This window comes from Pituophis catenifer, unplaced genomic scaffold, assembly GCF_029215685.1.
Source record: "Pituophis catenifer annectens isolate HBS135680 unplaced genomic scaffold, rPitCat1.0.hap2 SCAF_1, whole genome shotgun sequence".
NCBI lineage: Eukaryota > Metazoa > Chordata > Lepidosauria > Squamata > Colubridae > Pituophis > Pituophis catenifer.
The window spans coordinates 343,898,538-343,917,301 of NW_027256881.1; the positions used below are offsets into that span (position 1 = coordinate 343,898,538).

An 18,764-nucleotide genomic window follows, 5' to 3' on the forward strand; every position below is an offset into this window, starting at 1 on the left:
CTGGTGATTGTCAGCCGGCTTTCATACCTAAGGTGGAACTAGAACTCCTGTTCTCCTGGTGATTGTCAGCCGGCTTTCATACCTAAGGTGGAACTAGAATCCTGGTCTCCTGGTGATTGTCAGCCGGCTTTCATACCTAAGGTGGAACTAGAACTCCTGTTCTCCTGGTGATTGTCAGCCGGCTTTCATACCTAAGGTGGAACTAGAATCCTGGTCTCCTGGTGATTGTCAGCTGGCTTTCATACCTAAGGTGGAACTAGAACTCCTGTTCTGGTGATTGTCAGCCGGCTTTCATACCTAAGGTGGAACTAGAATCCTGGTCTCCTGGTGATTGTCAGCTGGCTTTCATACCTAAGGTGGAACTAGAACTCCAAGTCTCCTGGTGATTGGCCCAAAGTCACCCAATCAATTTTCTTGCCTAAGGCAGAACTAGAACTCACAGTCTCCTTCTTTTTAGCCTGGTGCCTTAACCACTGTACCAAACTGGCTACTTTGCTACTGATTTGGCTTGTTAGAAGTCAGTAAAGAAGCTCACATTGTTTCTCAATCTGGCTGGGGAATTCTGGGAATTGGAGTCCACCTTAAAGCATGGCCGCTGAGGAATTCTGGGAATTGGAGTCCACCCTTCTTAAAGCATGGTCGCTGGGGAATTCTGGGAATCGGAGACCATGCATTTTTAAATTGGCAAGATTGATCTACACTATCGACCTGAGCAATTTAACACTTGCTTAAATCTGTGTTGCTTTGCCTATACTTTAAACGTTATACAGTACTTTCGTTTTTAAAATCGTTTTTAATGTGTGCTTTTTAGAAAGGCTGTATCAATATCGGTGTTATTATTACGCTTAATTCCCAATGACTTCCTATCAATGAGGTGGAGGATTTCAAAGCAATCCTTAAAAATTAAGAGCCTGGTGGCGCAGCAGACTAATAGCCTGTTATTAACATTCAGCTGCCTGCAATTACTGCAAGTTCGAATCTCCCCAGGCTCAAGGTTGACTCAGCCTTCCATCCTTTCTAAGGTAGGTAAATTGAGGGCCCAGTTTGTGGGGGCAATAAGCTGTATAAAATATACAAAAGTATGAAGGCTATTGCTTAACGCATTGTAAGCCGCCCTGAGTCTCCGGAGAAGGGCGGCATATAAATCAAATAAAAAAAAAAATGGTTTGTTAGATTTCATTTTTTAAAAAAGAGAAATTTTGATTAGAAAGTGTATAAAATAAGTATTGGTCAATAAATGGTATTTCTGAAGTTTTATCTTTTTGCCACTGTTTAATTTCTCTGGGTGTACAAAGATGGATTTTGATATCTGTGTGGGTTCTGACCTCTGCTGGCAAATTTTCCAATGTGAAGGAAACACTGAATTGAGGAGTTATTCTGAAGGGAAAAATCCAAGCCAAGTGTTATGAGTAATCAGTTCCTTCATTTCCAACCACAATTTCCATTGCTAAACTCTTGTTAAGTAAGTCATGCCCAATTTTACAACCTATTTTTGTCACGGTTGTTAAGCGAATCACTGAAGTTGTTAAGTGAATCACACAGTCGTTAAGCGAATCCGGCTTCCTCCGTTGACTTCACTTGTTGGAAATGGTCTGGGAAAGTAATAAATGGGGATCACGTCACCTCAGGACACTTGCAACCATTGAAAATACATGCTGGTGCCCAAATTTTGATCTCGTGACTGTGGGAATGCGGCCACGGTCATAAGTGTGAGGACCATTTGGGAGTCACTTTTTTCTGTGCTAAAAGTGGTAACTTTGAACAGTTGCTAAACAAATACTTGTAAATTGAGGATTAGCTGTACAACCAAACTCTAAAAAAGATACTATTGTATAAACACACCAGCAAGGAAGATCCAAGGGGACCCAAGACCCAGCGAGGAAGTACAATCATACCTGGTTGCAGTGAATTTCACAGTTTGTTGCATTTCATAGCCCATTTTGGCTGAGGAATTCTGGGAGTTGAAGGCCACCTTGACTGAGGATAACTGGAAGTCGAACTTCACCCTGGCTGGGGAATTCTGGGAGATGAAATCCATCCTGGCTGGGGAATTCTGGGAGTCAAAGGCCACCCTGGCTAGGGAATTCTGGGAGATGAAGTTCACCATGGCTAGGGAATTCTGGGAATTGAAGTCAATCCTGCCTTGGGATATCTGGAAGTCGAAGTTCACCCTAGCCAGGGAATGCTGGGAGTTGAAGTCCCCCCTGGGTGGGGAATTCTGGGAAATGAAGTTCACCCTGGCTGGGGAATTCTGGGAATCGAAGTCAACCCTGGCTGGGGAATTCTGGGAATCGAAGTCAACCCTGGCTGGGGAATTCTGGGAATCAAAGGCCACCTTGACTGAGGAATTCTCAAAGTTCACCATGGCCAGGGAATTCTGGGAGATGAAGTTCATCCTAGCCAGGGAATGCTGGGAGTTGAAGTCCCCCCTGGCTGGGGAATTTTGGGAGTCGGAGGCCCCCCTAACTGGGGAATTCTGGGAATCAAAGGCCACCTTGACTGAGGAATTCTCGAAGTTCACCATGGCCAGGGAATTCTGGGAGATGAAGTTCATCCTGGCTGGGGAATTCTGAGAATCGAAGTCAACCCTGGCTGGGGAATTCTGGGAATCGAAGTTCACTCTAGCCAGGGAATTCTGGGGGTTGAAATCCCCCCTGGGTGGGTTAATTCTGGGAGTCAAAGGCCACCCTGGATGGGGAATTCTTGGAGTTGAAGTTCACCCTGGCTGGGGATATCTGGAAGTTGAAGTCGCTGGGGATTCTGGGAGTCGAAGTCAACCCTGGTTCGCTAATTCTGGGAATCAAAGTCAACCCTGGTTTGGGAATTCTGGGAATCAAAGTCCAACCTGGCTGGGGATATCTGGAAATCGAAGTTCACCCGGGCTAGGGAATTCTGGAAGTTGAAGTTCACCCTGGCCGGGGATTCTGGGAGATGAAATCCATCCTGGATGGGAATTCTGGGAGTTGAAGTCCACTCTGGCTGTAGAATCCTGTGGTACCTCAAAAAGGGCTACACATTGAGGCCACCGCTCCTTTTATTTCATTCAGTGGGATCCACAGCCCAGAAAAACAAATTCTGGAAAATATCCCTGCATGAATCCAATTGAGAGAAGGGTTGAAATTAACCTAAATCAAAAGTTTATAAGCAGGACTTTTGCTTCGAGAGATGCACAGGGATAAAAGGAAGAAGAACCCAGGGATATTTCAGAAATAGAAATCTTTTTTTTCCAGGAATATCCAAAATATTTAATATGAAGGAAAAATAAAAAGCTTTCTCATAGGAGGGTTTCCGTAGTGTAGCGGTTATCACGTTCGCCTCACACGCGAAAGGTCCCCGGTTCAATCCCGGGCGGAAACATTTTTTTTAAATTTAATTTATTGTTATTGTTTGCATTCAAGTTGCAATTCAGAATTGCACTGGCTTAAAAGAGTTTCCAAGTTTCTTTTTCCTCCTTTTTCAATGAATGGGTCACTTTAATCGAATCAGCCTCGTTCTTGCATGGTGCAAAGCAATCAGAGAAACAAAAATTAAAATTACAGCAGTCAACCCCCCCCCCCCCAAAAAAAAAAATAGACGGATTTCTTTGCCAAGGGACGCTGCGTTGGTGGGTTTGCAGGAATTGGGGGAGGAACAGGATGGGGAAAAGGGTGGAAGAGGGATCCAGGGGCTTCAGAGAGGATTCCAATCCGGGGGTGCTTGATGGCAATCTGGGGGTATCATTTCTAGTAAATATAAGCAAAGTTGGTTTATAGGTAAATAAATAGTAAAAACAACTTTGCGTTGGCCGGGAATCGAACCCGGGTCAACTGCTTGGAAGGCAGCTATGCTAACCACTATACCACCAACGCCGCTTCATTTTCGGTTTCGTTTTAGTCCCATTCAAAGTTTTATTCGATACGGGCGATACCATTTCTGAAAATGAATATTGTTTTTCTGCATTAAATGTCGTTCACCCCGAAAGATTTTTAAAAATGCTCGGCAGGGAACAAGAGAGAAACGGCTATTTGGCTGGGTCGGGTCTATTTTCTTTTCCTGGGAGGCACAACCTCCGTCCCTCCTTTTTTTAAAGAAATGGTTTCTTCCGCCTCAGGTGCCGGGATCCACCCCACTGGTGACCTTGGCAACGCCGGCCGCTGCCATGGTAACGCGGCCCAAAGCCGCCATTCCCCTCTTTCGGGAATCGTTCCGTCCAAAGCAAGGCTTACACACCCTTATTTTATTTTCCTTTTTACACAAAACTGTAATGTCGTTTATAGGTTTTCCGTTTGTAATCCTCAGGAGTTAGTTACGGGACGGCAGATACGGACCGCGAAAAGCCAAAAAGCGACACAGTTTTGTAATTCTCATTTGTGTTTTTATTTCCTAGCACCTCCAATCCTTTTCTCTCAGCCACGCTATTCTCCTCCCCAATTTTACCGAATGGTTCCTTCCAAGATCCCCCCTCCCTTTGATATTTTCAATGAAATGGTCCCCGCCCATCAATCTCCGAACTGGGACTCCGCGCCTTTTTATTTTCCTCCCTAATTCTCGCGAGATCATGCCTCACCGGAGTTTTATGCACCCTCACCTCTCGCGAGAACTTAGAAAGAATCCCTCCCTCCCTCAGTTCTCCCCCCCACTCCCGTCCTTCTCGCGAGATGACGCAGCATCCCGAGGGAGGCCGATACCAACTTCCGTTTCCGGGCGAAAGGTCGCGGTGGGAGGCTCGAACTGGCCGGCGGTTTCCCTTCCCCCCCTCCTTCCCCCGTTTCCGGGACCTCCTGAGTCTACAGGAAAGGAAATGGAGCGGGAGTGACGCCGCCGCGGGACCTCCCGACCCCTCCCTCCCCCCTTTTCCCCCCCCACAGCGGACAAACCACGGCCTTGGGGGAGGCCGGCTCAGCCACGTCGTGAGTGGTAAGGTGGGTGGGGAGGAAGCCCCGCCCTTGAGGAGCGCTGGCCACGCCCCGAGGGAACGCGCGGCCTGGCCACGCCCTTGCGGAGGACGTAAGGGTGTATATATGTGTGTGGTGTGGGGGGGGGGGTTGGTTCCCAACGGCCGCAGCTCGCGTGCTGGCACGGGTGGGCGGGGCTTGTGGCCACGCCCTCCGCGGGGTGGGGAGGGAGAGCGAGGCCACGCCATCTTGCGGCCGCCCTCCAGGGAGCGTGGCCACGCCCCTCGGACCCTGGACTCACGTGATGCGCGCGCCGGGGCCGGAGAGGAGGCGAGCCCGGGCAGCGCCTGGAGGCGTTTGGGGGTTCCGAAGGGTGATGGGGAGCTGCGGAGCCGGCCTGGCCCGGGATTGCCCTCGCTTGCCCTGGGCTGGAGCTGCAGCGTGAGAAAAAAAAGGGTAGCGAGGGATTCATTCATGGCTTCTCTGCAGGGCTTCTCCACCTGGGCTGCTTTCAGATGGGGGGGCGGACTGCAACTCCCAGAATTCCCCAGGCAGCAAAGCTGCCTGGGGAATTCTGGGAGTTGTAGTCTCCCCCCATCTGAAAGCTGCCAAGATAGAGAGAATTAGCTCTATTGGCTCTGGGTGGAAGGTGGATGCTTCAGGGAGGTGACCTTTGGAGGAAGAAGGGAGATAATGCACCCTGGAATGGAATAAACCTTCTTGGGCTGCCTCTTTAACTGGGTTCTCCTGCAACCATTTGCTTGCCCCCCCCCCTTGTTTTATCAGCTAGAGTTCCACTAGACTCGCATCAAATGGGTGGAAGGGGAATTGTGGTTGTGTGTGTTTGTGTGTAATAGAATGGCTGTGGTGGTAGGGTGTTGTCTTTCATTTATTTCCTTGATTGCATGGCAAAGCCTGTTGTTACGAATCCGTACCTTGGCAGCTGGGGGTTGGATTGCGGGGTCCCTGGGGTGCTCCCTCGGAGCGGGGTGGTGGGTTTTCTTTTGCAGGCGTTTCGTGACCCGTCTTCCTCACGTGAGACTTTCAAGAAGAGACTGGACTGCCGTTTGTCGGACATGGTGTAGGGCAGTGGTTCTCAACCTGTGGGTTGGGGGTCGAATAACCCTTTCACAGGGGTTGCCTAGGACCAGAAAAGACATATTTTCAATGGTTTTAGGAATAATTTTATGGTTGGGGGTCACCGCAACATGAGGAACTGGATTAAAGGGTCACGGCATTAGGAAGGTTGAGACCCACTGGTGTAGGGTCTCCTGCTTGGGCGGGTGTGGGGGTTGGACTAGATGACCTACCAGGTCCCTTCCAACTCTGTTAATCTGTTAAATCTAGGGAACATCGTCAGTGCTGGAAGGGACCGGGGGTTTGCAGAGAGGAGGATGAGAAGGATTGTGGGGTCCTTGGTGTTCTCTGAGCTTGATGGTTTTCTTGCAGGCGTTTCATGTCCAAGCTAGGTAACATCATCAGTGCAAGGAGGGGTTGTGGAGAAGAGGAGGAGGAAGAAAACGACTTTGGGATACTTAGTGCTCTTTGAACTTGGTGGTTTTCTTGCAGGCATTTCATGACCCAGCTAGGTAACATCATCAGTGCTAGAAGGGAGGGGGGTTTGTGGAAAGGAGGAGGATGGTGGGGTCCTTGGTGCCCTCTGAGCTTGGTGGTTTTCTTGCAGGCATTTCACAGCCCATCTAGGTAATATCATTACCAAGAAGGTCGCAGTTGTATGGATGGGCTGCTGTCATGTGAAGGAATAACAAAATGCAATAATTTAGTTTTAAGTTTTAAAGGTTGTTGTGCGAGCCCAGCAATTATATTGGATTAAGCAGGGTTGGACATGGTCTTTGTACCCAGTCCAGAGGGCGAGTTTGGTAAATTAAGGTGGGAGTCAGGTCTGCAACATCGCAAGACCCTTGATTACGGTAGTCCTTTCTGGCTAAATTTGAATTAAAACATGTTATCAAACTAGTGATGGGAAAAATCAGGCCAATAGAGGAGAGAATATTACTCAGGGCTGACTTGTGAGGCCCTGGATGTTCTCTGAGCTTTGTTGTTGTCTCTTTTGCAGACATTTCAAGCAAAAACTCCAGGCCTATTACATTAACATTCATTTTCAAATTCATAAAAAATTCTATTTATTAAAGCTAAGCTTGCCTGATCTGTGGGGTCGTTGATACCCTCTCTGTTTTTGTCTGGGGGGGAAAAAAAACCCCACACAAGCTCAGAGCATCAACGATCAGGCCAACCTTTATTTTGACAGGTGAACGTTAATGTAATAGGCCTGAGATTCCTGAGTCATGTCAATTATAAAAGTTATAAACCTTATCTACCGTATCACAGCCTCAGCATACAATTTGGCATGCAATCCACTTGTGTGTGGGTCTTTCGTTTTAGGAGCTAGATAATTATGCATGCGGATGGGCACTTTTGTTCTCTTCCGTGAAAATGCTAGATCTTCTAAATAAACATTTTTCAGAATGGAGGGGTTTTCCCCACCCCTTAAAAAAGAATCTACAGACCGTTCACTTTCATTCTTGCGATTGCTAGCAGATTCCAGAATTAACATGCGGAAGCTCTCCGATTCAGCGCTTGGTGCTGCCCTGTAACATTTGAGGAAAACAACAGAATTGCAGAGTTGGAAGAGATCTTGGAGGAAACTACCATTCCAGACAAATGGTGATCCAATCTCTTCTTAAAAACTTCCAGTGTTAGGAGCATCCACAACTTCTGGAGGCAATTCATCGTTCTACTTACTAATTGTCCTAACCGTCAGGAAATTTCTCCTTAGTTCTGGGTTGCTGAAATGTTTAAAAGGTGGTTGCCTGCTATTCTGCAATACAGAATCCTTTATGGGCCACATAATTTCACAATATGTTGGGATGGATCAGGACCCAAACCTACAATTGATTTAAATTAATTGCATACAGTTTATGGAATTGCTTGCCATTGTTTAGTATTTTTCCTTTAATGTTGCCTTTAAAATTGCAATAATAGGTGGTTGGATCTTGCCTAAGGCTGGTGGGTGGGGGGAGTTATGAGTTGGGCACTCTTAACTCAAGGAAATTATTTTGATTCAGGTTTTATGGGCGAAGTAAAATGCCTTTTAGTTAAACTGTTTAATTAGTGGCCTCTCTCATGCTCCGTTTTTTCTTTTTTCTTCCACACAGTTTCTTATCCCGTCTAAGGCTTGCTTAGCAGTTGATGCAGAAAATAAAGAGGGCTCGGCTGGAAAACGAAAGCACAGGAAGTTGGAGAAGGTAACTTTCCTTAGGAGGCCTGTTTTCTCTTTCAGGAAGCAGGAATTGTCCATTTCTGCAACGTAAGAACAGGCAGCCACAGCTTATAGCAGGTTGTTCCATGTTGCTGGTCATAATATTTACTTTCGGATGGGGAAAAGGTGGCGTTTTGCTCTCAAATTAGAAAGCTTGCTCGACACTTGTGTAGGTAGTTTTGCAAACGTGGTGCTTTGAATTTGAAACTGGGCGCTTTCATAGAATCCTAGAGTTTTAGAAGGGACCTTGGAGGTCTTCTAGTCCAACCCTCTGCCGAAGGCAAAGTCTTTATACCACCAGAGACAACCATTCCAATATTTTCTTGAAAACCTCCAGCAATGGCGTACCCACAACTCCATACTGTTTAATATTTCTCCCTATGGGGTCCTTGGTGCTCTCTGAGCTTGGTTGTTTTCTTGCAGACTTCTCATTACCCTACTAGGTAACATCATCAGTGCTACAAGAGAGTGGGAGTTGGAGGCCGGCTGTTGGGGTCCCTGATGCTCTCTGAGCTTGCTTGTTTTTTTATCTAGTCCTTTGTTTATATGCATCTCAATCTAAGACACAATCCTGTAGATGCTTAGACTATCTTTAAATCTCTGCGTCCTTCGGAAAATGTTTGCTGTTTTGTCCCCCGTAATCACCTAGGCAAGGGACATGATGACTTAGTTTGTGTATGTGTGGTGAGGTTTGACTTTGAAAATGAGGAAGGCAGTTTGCCATATTTAATCAGCAGGGGGTTAGATCATTTATGACTCTCTCTCTTAAACTGACCTTCAAAATATAACTCTGCCTTAAAATAAGCTATGGCTTCATCCATAGGAGCTCTTTCCCTTTCCTTTTTAATGTGGGTTTCTTTAGTTCCTCATCGCCCTAGGTTGTGCAGTTTGGACCCGGTTTTTTTAACGTGGACATTTTGTTTTTGTTTTTTTTTAAAAAAAATCCCGGAGAAAATAAAAACTCTTTGTCTTCCAAAATTTCTTACAGAGCTGTGGAGGCATTTTAAAAAGGCTATTTATTAGGTCTTGGAGATGTTGAAATCAAGGTGGCATTCCCTGGAATGGGGGGTGGGTGGGGTGGGGGGTGGAATTCTTCAAACAGGATTTTATAGTTGCCCGTGAAGATTATTTTGAGTTGAAGATTTGAGTTTATTATTTTTTTCTAAGTCAACTTCAAGGGGGACACGCCTTCCCTCCTTCGATACTGATTTCCCTTTCCTGTGAGTTGGATGTTCCTTTTTCAGAACATAGAATCAGAGTGCTGAAAGGGACCTAAGAGGTCTTCTAGTCCAACCCAAAGCAGGAGACCTTATACCAGCGGTCCCCAAGCTTTTCCAGCTGCCCGGCCTGGCACATGTGTGTGTGTGTGTCAGGAGCTAGCTGGCGCACAAATCCATTTGTGAGAGGGACAGGCGTGCTTGCCTTCCACTTTGCACAAATGGAGTTTCGTGTGTGAGCGGAGGGTACTTGCGCTCAGCGCGCGAAGCTCCACTCACACAAGCGGCAGGCATTTGTGCTCACACTTGAAGCTCCCCTCGCACGAGGGGAGGGCCCTCACGCTGAAATCCATTCGCGTGCAAGGGCAAGCATCCTCGGCTCGCGCATGTGGAGCTTCACCCACTGGTTTTCCCATCTCCCGCGCAGCCCGGTTTTGAAAAGGCCGCGGCCTGCTAGTGGGCCGCAGCCCAGGCCTTGGGCACCCCTGTTTTATAACATCCTGGTCAAATGGTCATCCAGTCTTATTTTTAAAAACCTCCAGTGTTTTTAACCCCCACAACTCCTGGAGGCAAGCTATTCCACTGATAAATTTGTTCTCAGGAAATTTCTCCTTATTTCTTAGTTGTATCACTCTTTAATGGGCTTCTACCCATTCGTTGCTTCTTGCCCTGCCTTGAGGTGCTCTGGAAAATCGGTTGACACTCTCTTCTTTGTGGCAGCCCCTCAAGTACTTTGTTGTTAGTTGCGAAGTTGTGTCCAACCCATCGCGACCCGACGTTGAACCATGGACAATGTTTCTCCAGGCCTTCCTGTCCTCTACCATCCTCTGGAGTCCATTTAAGCTCAGGCCGACTGCTTCAGTGACTCCATCCAGCCACCTCATTCTCTGCCGTCCCCTTCTTCTTTTGCCCTCCATCGTTCCCAGCATTAGGCTCTTCTCCAGGGAGTCCTTCCTTCTCATTAGGTGGCCAAAGTATTTGAGTTTCCTCTTCAGGATCTGGCCTTCTAAAGAGCAGTCAGGGTTGATCTCCTCTAGGACTGACCGGTTTGATCGCCTTGCAGTCCAAGGGACTCGCAGGAGTCTTCTCCAGCATCATCATTCAAAGGCCTCAATTCTTTGGCGCTCAGCCTTCCTTATGGTCCAACTTTCACAGCCATCCATTGCAACTGGGAACACCATAGCCTTGACTATACACACTTTTGTTGGCAGGGTGATGTCTCTGCTTTTTAGTATGCTGTCTAGATTTGCCATAGCTTTCCTCCCAAGGAGCAAGCCTCTTTTAATTTCTTAAAAGTAATTTCCCTCAAGTACTAGAAGGTAGTTATCATGTCTGTGTGTGTCCCCCCCCTTTAATCCTTCTCTTTGATAGTCCCAAAGGTGCTTTTTTTTCAAGAGACAATTGGACTTTGTGGGGTTTTTTTTGAAGACGTTTTGCTTCTCCTCCAAGAAGCTTCTTCAGCTCTGACTGGATGGTGGGGAGTGGAAGGATTTATACTTCTTGCAGACAGCTGGTCATTTGCATCCTTTTAGAGAATCATTGAGGGCACTTGGAGGTTTTTCTGTGTCCTCAGGGTCACCTGCAAATGTGTGTGGATCCTTCTCAGAACTGCTGTGCCTTCTTCTGGATGTTCTGCAGAAAGCACAGGATTCTGCAGGAACACAGAGCAGAAAACTCTGAAGGACAGAGATAAGCCTCCAAGTGGCCTCAACGACTCTCTCAAAGGACGCAAATGACCAGCTGTCTGCAAGGAGTATAAATCCGTCCGTTCCCCACCATCCAGTCGGAGCTGAAGAAGCTTCTTGAATGAGAAGCGAAACGTCTTCAAAGAAAAACCAGAAAGTCCAGTTGCCTCTTGAAGGGGGGGGAAGCACCTTTGGGACAACCATGACCTGGATGCCTGAGACTCTCCATAGACTTCTCTTTGATAGGCGACACATCCCTAGCTCCCTCAGCTGTCCATCATACGATTTAGCCTCCAGACCTTTGATCATCTTTGTTGCTATTCTCTGCACACTTTTCAGGGTCTCCACATCTGTTTTCGTATCGTTGATTCAATTCCACCCGAATGACGGTCCTGTTGTGACCCAGGCCGAAGTAGATAGTATTAGACGCAAACAGTTCCAAAACAAACAGACTTTATTAGAGCAACTGAGAATTAACTCATTCTCAGGGTAGTCCAAACTAAATCAAAACAAATTCTTCTTAACACAAATTCTTCAGTCTAATCACCAACCTTGGTGTAATTAGGCAAACTGCCAAAGGCTTCTCTTGGCAAAAGTTCAGAAGCAGAAGACGCCGACAAGAGAGAAGTGCAGCAAGACAAGAACAATCAACGTTGTTTTCCAGCAAAGAGGCCAAGAGCCATTGCTCGTCTTTTAAGCCTTATGGGAGGGGCCAATCATCTCTTGGCCTTACTCCTAGTCGTCCTCTCTGCTTTAGCTGCTCTTGCCTTCTGGCAGCTCTTCTCATACATGCACTAGGAACAGGCTCCTCCTGTTCCTCTGCCTCTCTACTGTCAGCCTCTGGAGGCTCCAGAGTCCATGCATCCCAATGGCCCTGGCCCCATCTCTGCCTCCAACGCAGAGCCCTCGTCCGGGCCTTCCCCAGCCTCCAGGACTGGCCCATGGTCCTCCCCAGCCTCCTCACTGTCCGACTCCTCTGCCAGCTCCGCAGGCTGCTGGTGGATCACAACAGGTCCTAAAGCAGTATTGGCAAACCTTTTTGGCACCAAGTGGAAACCAGAAGAGCAGCCGCCCGGTATGCATACATGTGCCGGGAAAATGATGTTCTGGTTTTTGATGCACGCATGCGCACCGGCCACCTAGTCTTCCAGTTTCTGGCACATGCCCGACGAGCTGGCCAGTGCACTGGAACCAGGAAGAGCAACAGGCGTACCATAGGTTTGTCATCACGGTCCTAAGGGGATACTTCCTAGTTGGGTGATTGTAGTATCCCTTGGTACAGGAATGCACAAATAATGAAAAAAAAATCTCTCCCCCCCCCCCCTTATTTGGCCTTGAGACAGAGACACAGTCCTGGTGTTTGAACGCAGCCACACCTGGCCCGGGAGACAATGTCAGGAATTGGGTGAGAGGCTGCAGAAAGTTGCATCAGCATTTGTTTGGATTTTTCCCAGAGGAGAGGGAGGCCAAGTCGGTTCGAGATCGGTTTTGCACAGTTGTTTGGGAGAGGGTGATTGTTGTTTTTAAAAAGATTTTTAAGAAGGGGTCCTTGGTGCTATCTGAGCTGGATTGTTTTCACGTCCACGTTTCATTATCCAAACATTACCCAGATTTCTTGCGAGTCTGGGAAGGCTTTGAGAAGTTTGTTTTAGTTTTTCCAAGCAATATTAAAAAAAATGTCTTCTCAGCTACCTTGACCCTTGCTGGACAATTTGTACAGCTTTTCTTACCCAAAATGGAAAGTGCTTTTTCTGTCTTTTGTACGTTCCTCAGAATTGTTTTTGATGTTCTGTAAAAGTCAAAGGTTGACGGGTTGAGGGATTAGACCACTCAGATTAATTCCACCAAGTGCTGTTTCTTTTCTTTCTCTTTTTTTCAAGTTTTTTCTTTTTTTATTTTTTATAAAGATAACAAATCGATGCGTGAACAGTGTGGCAACTGGGTGTCATGCATTCTAATGCAAATACTAATCAGGTTAATCATAATCATTATATTCAATCCGCTTATGTATTTCTAATAATAATAATACACACTTGAATTAAGTTATAGTCTATCATTATTCAATTATTCCATGTTTTCTCTTGTTATTACTTTCATTTTATGATATAAAAATGTATACACTAATATTCCCCCTTCTCTTGTTTCTATCACTTATTCTAACTTTTAATCATATCACCCTTTATTAAGAGACTTTTTCTTTCTTTCCTATCTAACTTCTAATCGTGTCACCTACCTAAAAAAAAGAAAAGAAAGAGAGAGAAAAGGAAAAGCAACTCAGAACAACAACAAAAAAGAGAAATCCATCCACCCATCATCTCTTGCCCGCTTCAATACTTTAATGCTATGCTTTAAAAGAAAGATAGGAAAAAGGAAAAGCAAATCAAAACAACAACAACAACAAAATCATCTATCCATCATCTCTTGCCCGCTTCAATACTTCAATTGTTATGCTTTAAAATAAAGATAGGAAAAAGGAAAAGCAAATCAAAACAACAACAACAACAAAATCATCTATCCATCATCTCTTGCCCGCTTCAATACTTCAATTGTTATGCTTTAAAATAAAGATAGGAAAAAGGAAAAGCAAATCAAAACAACAACAACAACAAAATCATCTATCCATCCTCTCTTGCCCGCTTCAATACTTTAAGTGCTATGCTTTTTTTTTTTTTTTTGACTTGCCTCCCGAATTCCTCTCTTAAATCTTTATCTCTGTCTGTGTTTGCTTCTTGGATGTTCAATCTAAGTATTCCTCCCACCTCTACCCTCTTCCACTGCCTAATTTCTAAAATTTCTACCCAGGCCCCTTGTCTTCCTTTCAAGCGTATCTTGAAAGCACTCATATCAAGTGCTGTTTCTTCAACTTCTTGCCTTCAGGTAGCATGGCTGCATACAGGTAGACCTTGATCTACAACAGTTCACTTAGTGACACTTCAAAGTTACACTGGCATTGAAAAAAAAGTGTCTTACGAACATTTTTCACATTTACGACCGTTGCAGCATCCCAATGGATATTCATTCATTCAGTTCATACGCTTGGCAGCTGACTCGTATTTGTAACGGTTGCAGAATCCCGGGGTCAGGTGATCTCTTTTTTGCGATCTTCTGACAAGCCAAAGTCAACGGGGAAACCAGATTCACTTAACTAACTGAATCACTGCCGTGATTCACTTAGCCACTGTGGTAATAAAAGTCATAAAGTGGCCCAAAACTCACTTCACAATAGTGAAGTAAACATGTAAACGCTGGGCTCAATTGTGGTCATAAGTCAAGGACTCCCCCCTATTCGGCCATCCGATGCGAGACGGCCATGTTGACAAGGGGTGTGATGATCCTGTAGATCAGCAGCTTGGAGAAGACTGGTGTGAACCAGGCCTGATAGTAAGCAAGCTTCTTTGGTAACTTTAGCACAGGTAGTCCTCGATTTATGGTGGTGATTGTCGTAAGACGTGCCACTGCATGAAGAACTCAATTCTACGACCCTTGTTTTAAGGATCTTAAGCGATTCACTGTGTGGTTAAAATGGATCTGCGGGGTATTAAACGAACCCATTGCTTGATATCGGGGGTGTTTGCTGAAAAGTGGAAGCAAATTATTATTGCTATTATCAAATCTGTTCGCTGCCCATCTCGCGACGTGAGTGGCTGAAAATGCTGGTTTCCCGCTAAAACATAAATCGTGATCACATGACCATGGGATGATGCAATCAGCCATGAATAGCAACAGCACTTGTATACTGCTTTACAGCCCTCTCTAAGCAGTCAGCCTTTTGCCCCCAACAAGAGAGAGATTGTAGGTAGGTAGATGGATGGATGGATGGATGAATGGATGGATGGAGAGATAGATAGATAGATTAGATAGATAGATAGTTAGATAGATAGATAGATAGATAGATAGATAGATATAGATGAGAGAGAATCATTTTTTTCCATGTCGTCGTAACTTCGAACAGTCACTAAGTTGAACTGTTGTAAGTTGAGGACTGCCTGTATTGCCAGTTGGGTGCATTCAAGGAGGAGCTAGCCCGTTCTGCCCTCAATCCCAAAGAGGCAACCAATCAGTCAATCAGAATAGAGCTCGAAGGGACCTTGGAGGTCTTCTAGTCCAGCCCCCTGCTCAAGCAGGAGACCGTATCCCATTCCAGACAAATGGTTGTCCAGTCTCTTCTTAAAAGCCTTCAGTGATGGAGCACCCACAACTTCTGGTGGCAAGCGGTTCCACTGGTTCATTGTCCTCACTGTTAGGAAGTTTCTCTTTGATTCCAGGTTGCTTCTCTCCTTGATGAACTTCCATCCATTGTTTCTTGTCCTGCCCTCTGGCGCTTTGGAAAATACCGTATTTTTCGGAGTATAAGACGCAGCTTAGTTTTTGGGGAGGAAAATAGTGGGGGGGGATTTGCCTATCGGGTATTCATCTGGCTAGCATCCTTAGTCTGGTCATCTTCAGCACATTAGTTTGTTGGTTTTTTTATCCCCTGCTTGGGGATAAGAAACAGCTTCTAAGGCACAGCTGAGAGGAAGCAGCAATGAGAAAAGCAGGCAAAGCACGGGGGGAGATCGCTTCACTCTGCTAGCGCCTAGTTAGGGCTGGAAAAAGCTTCTAAAGAACAGCTGAGAGTCGGAGCAAAGCATGGAGATCGCTTCACTCGCTAGTGCCTTGTTAGGGCTGAAACAAAGCTTTGGAAAAGCGACATTCGTAGTATAAGACGCACCCAAATTTTCAACCTCTTTCGGGGGGGGGGGAAGGTGCATCTTATACTCCGAAAAATACAGTAGATTGACACCCCCTCCCCTCTTTATGGCAGCCTCTCAAATACTGGAATACTGCTCTCATGTCTCCCCTAGTCCTTCTTTTCATTAGACTGGCCCAATGTTGGTGAATCTTTTTGCAATTTGAGTGCTGAAACAGGAGCGCGTGTGCGGGCGCGAGCACCGGAAACTGGAAGAGCAGTTCCCTGGCGCGCATGTTCACACCGGGAAGCTGAGCTTCTGGTTTCCGGCGTGCTGGTCACCTAGTACCCCCGGTTTCTGGCGCACATGCGTGCACAAAGACCAGCTTGCGTGCTGGAAACCGGAAGCTCAGCTTCCCAGGGCACACATGAACGCTTCCGGTTTCCGGTGCTCCTGGGTGCACGAAGGCCAGCTGGACGTGCGCCCCAGAACCCGGAATAGCAACAGGGGACGGCTGGCGTGCCCGGAGAGATGGCTCTGTGTGCCACTTCCGGCACGCGTGCCATAGGATCGCCATTATGGGGCTAGCCAAACCCAAATCCTGCAGCCCTTCTTCCTATGTTTTAGTCTCCAGGCCTTTAATCGTCTTAGTTGCTCCTCTTTGCACTTTTTTTTCCAAAGCCTCAACATCTTTTTTTGTTGCGTGGTGTCCAAAACTGGGTGCAGTGTACCGGGTGTGGCCTTACCGAGGCTTTATAAAGGCAGATTCTTGCGTTCCTGTCTTCTCCTTCCTGTCAATTGTTTTCTGCCCTTTTTCTCCTAGTTCCTTGACCAGTTCTGGAGGAAGGCTGAAGATGACCGCGGTGGACGCTCTGTCCGACAGCGCCGAGGCAGTAGAGATGGAGGACGCCTCCACGTCCCAGTTCCAGGTGGAGAAACACTCGTGGGAGGGGCTGCGTGACATCATTCACGGCAGCCGGAAGTACACAGGAATGATCGTGAACAAGGCCCCCCACGACTTCCAATTCGTCCGTAAAACAGAAGAATCGAGTCCTCACTCCCATCGGCTATATTACCTGGGTATGACCTCATGTTGGTTGGCAGGACTTAGAAGCCACCAGAAAGTCGTCGTTACGGTCGGTCGCAACGTCAAGAGGTTCAGGCTGGATTTGGCCGTTTATTTTTCCAAGGGGAGGATGTTCCATAGAGCAGTGGTCTCCAACCTTGGCAACTTTTAAGACTTGTGGACTTCAACTCCCAGAATTCTCAGCCAGCTTTGGCAAAGCTGGGAGTTGAAGTCCACTAGATTTAAAGTTGCCAAGGTTGGAGACCTCTGCCATAGAGCAAGAGGCACTGCAGGATTAGAATTCTGAACCAGCTTTAAAGAGAAATTGGATTTATGTAGGAGACTAAGCTTTTTACTTCCTTCCATCCTTCCTTCCTTCCTCTGATCCCTCCCTCCCTTCTTCCCCTTCCCCTTCCTTCCTACTTCTCCTTGCCCCCTCCCTCTCCATCTCCTTCCTTCCTCCGACCCTCCTTTCCTCCTTCTTCTCCCTCCCTCCCTCCATTTTCACTGTTATATACATTTCCTACATGTGTGTCTTCTGTTTCAAAAACAATCCTTCTCTTAAGACCAGGCTGCCATTAGGCTGCCAGTTATAATCTCATGTCTATTTGTTTTCAGCCATTTATATATATATTACAAACTATTCTAAAAATACAAGTTCCAGGTATATTAGTAAAGAAACAACACAGCTGATTACAAGTGGGAGACAGCTGGAAGAGCCTATTACACGCGCAAGGGCCAAATTGATTAATGGCATATAAAAGCAGAGATCTCTGTAACTGTAGTTTAATACTCTGACGATGTCAGCAGATGGCTGACGAAAGCTTAGTAAAATAAAATTGTAATTCTTTTAAAATTTTAAAATTTCCCAGCTGGCTTTCATGCTTAAGGTAGGACTAGAACTCACCATCTGCTGGCTACAGGGCCAAAGCCTCCCAGCTGGTTTTCATGTCTAAGGCGGGACTAGAACTCACCATCTCCTGGTGATTATTCCAAAGTCGCCCAGCCAGCTTTCATGCCTAAGGTTGGGGACTAGAATGCAAAGTCTTCCAGATTGTGTCTTTATTTGGTCAACAAATAAATGTGGCCAGGGGGGCTTTTTATCAGGTTCGCCTGATACGCCAGTTGCGCCCCTTTCTGGATCGGGACTCCTTGTGCACAGTCACTCATGCCTTGGTTACGTCACGCCTGGACTACTGTAACGCTCTCTACATGGGGCTCCCCCTGAGGAGCACCCGGAGGCTCCAGCTGGTGCAGAATGCGGCCGCGCGGGTGATTATGGGAGCGACGTGGCGCTCCCACGTAACACCTCTCCTGCGCGAGCTGCATTGGCTCCCGGTGGTCTTCCGGGTGCGCTTTAAGGTGTTGGTTCTCATCTTTAAAGCGCTCCATGGCTTAGGGCCAGGGTATTTGCGAGACCGCCTGCTGCTACCGATAACCTCCCACCGGCCAATACGCTCTCACAGACAGGGCCTCCTCGGGGTGCCGTCGGTCAGGCAATGTCGGCTGGCGGCCCCCAGGGGGCGAGCCTTCTCTGTGGGGGCACCCGCCCTGTGGAATGAGCTGCCTCCTGGAATACGATTGATCCCGGACCTCCGGACCTTCCGTAAGGCCCTGAAGACGTTTTTATTTCATCAAGCCAGCCTAGCCTAAATGGTTTTTTAATTGGGATTTTAAATTTTATGGATTTGGGGTTTTAAATTTGGGTAGCCAATGATTTAATTCTTTTAATTATCTTAACTTTTGCATTTGTATGTTTTTTAATTTTGGCTGTTCACCGCCCTGAGTCCCTTCTGGGAGAAGGGCGGTATACAAATTAAATAAATAAATAAATAAATAAATAAATAAATAAATAAATAAACAGAATTTAAAAAGAAAAACTTCAAGTGTTTAAACTTCTAAGAGGGAGAGCCTTCTCTGTGGGGGCCCCTGCCCTCTGGAATGAATTGCCCCCGGACATAAGAAGGATCCC

At 46.5% G+C, this 18,764-nt stretch overlaps 1 protein-coding gene and 2 non-coding genes across 6 annotated transcripts in view; 2 read left to right on the forward strand and 1 right to left on the reverse strand.

Annotated features, from left to right (window-relative positions):
- The first annotated feature begins 3,284 nt into the window (after positions 1–3,284).
- On the forward strand, positions 3,285–3,357 carry TRNAV-CAC (transfer RNA valine (anticodon CAC)). The gene has a single exon. It is a non-coding gene; the product is annotated as a tRNA-Val (tRNA).
- A 419-nt stretch (positions 3,358–3,776) lies between these two features.
- TRNAG-UCC (transfer RNA glycine (anticodon UCC)) lies at positions 3,777–3,848 on the reverse strand. Its single transcript has one exon. It is a non-coding gene; the product is annotated as a tRNA-Gly (tRNA).
- A 903-nt stretch (positions 3,849–4,751) lies between these two features.
- The window catches only part of DPP9 (dipeptidyl peptidase 9), a 56,549-nt gene continuing 42,536 nt past the window's right edge, over positions 4,752–18,764 (forward strand). Inside the window, exons 1-3 of one of the 4 annotated variants that reach the window (XM_070944557.1) lie at positions 4,752–4,896; positions 8,051–8,140; positions 16,550–16,806. In XM_070944557.1, coding sequence (XP_070800658.1) covers positions 8,085–8,140; positions 16,550–16,806 — 313 coding nt within the window. In that variant the 5' untranslated portion in view covers positions 4,752–4,896; positions 8,051–8,084. Of the gene's footprint in view, positions 4,897–5,204; positions 5,331–8,050; positions 8,141–16,549; positions 16,807–18,764 lie in introns of those variants that run through there. The other 3 variants (XM_070944563.1, XM_070944562.1, XM_070944561.1) reach the window with 3 other exon arrangements.